The sequence below is a fragment of the Sinocyclocheilus anshuiensis genome, unplaced genomic scaffold (assembly GCF_001515605.1).
Source record: "Sinocyclocheilus anshuiensis isolate Anshui unplaced genomic scaffold, SAMN03320099.WGS_v1.1 scaffold796, whole genome shotgun sequence".
Classification (NCBI taxonomy): Eukaryota; Metazoa; Chordata; class Actinopteri; order Cypriniformes; family Cyprinidae; genus Sinocyclocheilus; species Sinocyclocheilus anshuiensis.
The window spans coordinates 113,940-118,205 of NW_015557105.1; the positions used below are offsets into that span (position 1 = coordinate 113,940).

Here is a 4,266-nt window from a genome sequence, read left to right on the forward strand (position 1 = left end):
TGTAATACAAATACAGTATTACAGTTAGTTCACAGTGCATAAACTAATGTTAACCAACACAACTTTTGATTTTAATAGTGCATTAGTAAATGTTGAAATTAATATGAACTAAGATTAATAAATGCCATTCTTACTTCATGTTAACTAATGTAGTTAACTAATGTTAACTTATGAACCTTATTGTAAAGTGTTACCATAATATTCATTGACATATTTACTAATTAATTTTTTTATTTTATTTTTTTATTTTTCATTTTCATTTTAGTAATTCTGTTAAGTGCTTTCGGCATTTTTACCTATTTTATTTTTTTTATATTTCTGTTCATCTATTTTTTAAAGATTTTATAGCTTGTATTTTTTTATAAATGTATTTTTATTTCAGTTTTAGTAATTTTAGTAATGTACTTAACTTTTTTCCAGTTAGCAGGATTATTAAAGTAACTAAAAATAAAACCATTAAAAAAATTATAATATTAATATAAAAATAAAATATTAATATTAAATATTAAAATTAAATAAAATATTCACTTTTTTGTTCAGATAGTTGCCAAGGCAACATTTCTCATTTTCATCTAATTTAGCTTGATGTACTGAAATAACTAAAAATAAAATTAAAATAATAAAAAAAATATATAGACATTAAGAAAAAAACAAAAACTAATAAAAATGACAAAAAACTAATATTACAAGAACTTGCATGAAAAACTTAAAACTGTTGCACTGGCAACGAACTGAAATGAAATAAGTTTAAACTGAAGTACTTAAATAACTAAAACTAAAATAATAATAATGAAAATGAAATTAAACAGAAATATTAAAAAAATGATAAAATCACAAAAGCACTTAAAATGAAAACTAATTCTAATTTTTGTTTAAATTTCTCATTTAATATTTATTTCACAATTTTTTAATAATATATTTTAACAAAAACATTTTTTTTAGCTTTAGTTAAGAATAAAAACCCTGAGCAGAAGTGAATATTCCACTCAGTTTTCTGCATTATTCCTGAGAAACCTTTTGTTGCTGTCACAAATCATTAACCCTGTTTGAGCAACGAGTAATTGAACCATGAGAAATTACTTTTTCCATTCACTTAATTTATCAGAGAATTCATAACGTTCATCTGAGTAGTTGCTAGGCAGACCAGGGTTATTATTGTTAACTAAACATTCATATTCACATATTAACTCCAATAAACAAAAATATAAGCCACCTATCAACAAGACAAAAAAACATATTAAATATATTGCACATGTAAGTAAGGTACTGTCCACATAATCTAATTTGGACACTGACACAATTTTCATAATTTCAGCTCTGTATGCCACCAGAATAGAATTAAAATGAAACAATCAAGATGAAATTGAAGTGCAGACTTTAAGCTTTAATTCAAGGAGTTGAAATAAATATAACATAAAATGCTTAAGAATTACAACCATTTTTATACACAGTCCCCCCATCTTCAGGGGCTCAAATGTAATTGGACAAATAAATAAAATGTTCATTTTTAATATTTCGTTGAGAATCCTTTGCAGGCGATGACTGACTTAAGTCTGGAGCTCATGGAGATCAGCAGAGACTGGGTTTCTTCTTTGTGATGCTTTGCCAGACCAAAGTTTTTGTGTGTTTGTGGCTCTTTCTGCTTTAGTGTTGTCTTCAGTGAGTGAAATGCAGCTCAATCGGGTTGAGATCTACGAAGCCCGGGAAGTCACCTGTAGGAGAAAAAAAAACAATCCGTGGCGACGGTTTTGCAATCCGTCCCCAGTTTATAAACCGTACTCACGAATTCTTACACTGTTCTCTCGGTTTAACAAATCATGCCCACGGATTAATAAACCGTACCCACGAATTTCCAATCCGTGCGCTCAGATTTTGTAAACCGTACCTTCGATTTTTGAATCCGTACCCACAAATTCATAATCCGTGTCCACGCTTTCGCAATCCGTTCCCTCGGGTTTGTAAACTCGTGGATTTGTGGCCCCGCCCCCACCGGCAGATTCAACCACGGTGCGGGATGCATAGTATTGTGTTTATTAAACATTATTTTTCATAGTAGCCAATGAGACCATGATCCGCACTCACAAAATAGTCTTCTTTTTAGCGTTTATTTATATTAATCACCAATAGGATAAAACACCTCCGCCTGTGGTTTATAGCCTAAAATAAACGCTAAAAAGAAGAATATAATTTTGCCTGAATTTTCTAAAAAATAAAACGATAGAGTTCCGAGAGAAGAAGGTAAAAAGCAATACAAAACCAATAATGTACCGTATGTCCATAGAAAGCACATTAAATGTAAGTAAAGTGTCTACTTTTCAGGTTTCAAATAAGTTTTTGGAGAATAACATGTCAAAATTTGGTTGAAATAATGTTACATTGTCATTCAGTGTAACACAATATTTATGTAAAAATTCAAACAACATAAAAATATGTTAAGAATGAATAGTACACAAACACAGCTCCAAAACTGTAAAAGGTTATTTCAAAATAAAGCATTCATTAATTATTTTATGACAAACATTTTACTGTTTTCAGTGCACTCATTTATTTAGCCTATAAATTAAAATAATAATAATAATAGCTATTATTATTATTTTACATTTAGGTTACATATGCGTTTAGAAGAAGGTTTTATCCAAAACGACTTACAAAAGAGGAACAAATGACTCCAAACTCAGTCACAATGCCAGGTTTATTATACAATAATAATCAAGTCCTAAGATTATCACAAATTAAACAAGATTTTGATGCACATCTTTCTTATTAAATCGTTGTATTCCACCTCGTACCGTTACAATTGATAGAGAATCACTTAAGACCATTTGCTGTAGGCCTATTCCACCTAATAATATGCAATAAAACAATATACAATATGATTCGTTAACACGTAGGCTACCTAGGAGCTTGCTGCATGAATCCGTGAGTACAGTTTACAAACCCAAGGGGACGGATTGCAAAACCGACTTCCCGGGCTCCGTAGAGATCACTTGACTTGGCCATTGCAGAATATTCCACTTTTTACCTTCAAAAACTACTGGGTTGCTTTTGCTGTATGTTTTGAGTCATCGTTCATCTGTACTATGAAGCGCCGCCCAATCAGCTTTGCTGCATTTGACTGAATCTGCGCAGAGAGTATATCTCTACACACTTCAGAGTTCATCCGGCTGCTTCTGTCTTCTGTCTCATCTTCACTAAACACCAGTAACCCAGAGCCACTGAAGCCATGCACGCTCATGCATCACACTGCTCCATGTTTCACAGATGATGCTGTGTGCTTTGATCATGAGCTGTTCCAAGCCTTCTCCACACTCTTTTCTTCCCGTCATTCTGGTGCAGGTTGATCTTAACTTCAGCCATCCAAAGCATGCTTTTCCAGAAGTGCTGTGGCTTTTTTAGATGTTTTTTGGCAAAGTCTAATCTGGCCTTGTTTGCAGCTTGTGGTGAAGCCTCTGTATTTGCTCTGGTGAAGTCTTCTCTTGCTTGTAGACTTTGACAGAGACTCGTCTTCTCTTGGCTGGATATATATACATATATATATATATATATATAAATGTGGAATTTCTCAATGCATCCATTAACTTTACTGAATGTTTTAATGAGTTTTAATGAGTTTGTACGCTTCCGTCCAGGCCTGTATAAACCTTATAACTGCACATCATCCTTCCTAAAAGCCTTTAATGACCGCTCTGTCTACACGAGTCAATATAAGACTCATAAAACACCTTTATATGCGTTAGACTGTAAGAATGACACCAGCACAAACTGTCCATGTGAGAACATGTTCACTAGTCAACCGTTCGTCAGCCGGCTTTATTCTGACAGACTGAACCGATAGAAGAACAGCATCAGTGCGCTGCATTACAGTGTGATGGAAAAACACACAGAAATCACAAAAACTGCTGAAATCATCAATTACATCTGATTAGCTGGTGCTAATACGTTTGCAGCATTACATCTTTCAAAGTTTTGTTTGAGGTTTGTTTGGGTTTATATATATATATATATATATATGTCATTTCCAGGGCTTTCCATATTACAATATAATCCATAATCATGGCTGAGGTGTGAGTGTTAAAGCTTGACTCACCGGCGTACTTCGGGATGTTGGACTCGTCCATGGACCAGAAGCAGTGGTCAAAGGCGAACACCTGCAGACACACAAACACACGCATGTTAGCACACGCCATCCAGCCTCACACGGACAAAAGACGCCTTTAAGTGTTTAACAGCACACACACACACACACACACACACACACACCCACAA

At 33.4% G+C, this 4,266-nt stretch overlaps 1 protein-coding gene across 1 annotated transcript in view; it reads right to left on the reverse strand.

Moving 5' to 3' along the window:
* kif13a (kinesin family member 13A) overlaps window positions 1-4,266 on the reverse strand; it is a 90,428-nt gene that overhangs the window by 62,508 nt on the left and 23,654 nt on the right. The window contains exon 4 of the mRNA XM_016472625.1: window positions 4,088-4,148. Within this exon, the coding sequence (XP_016328111.1) occupies window positions 4,088-4,148 (61 nt within the window). The remainder of the gene's footprint in view (window positions 1-4,087; window positions 4,149-4,266) is intronic.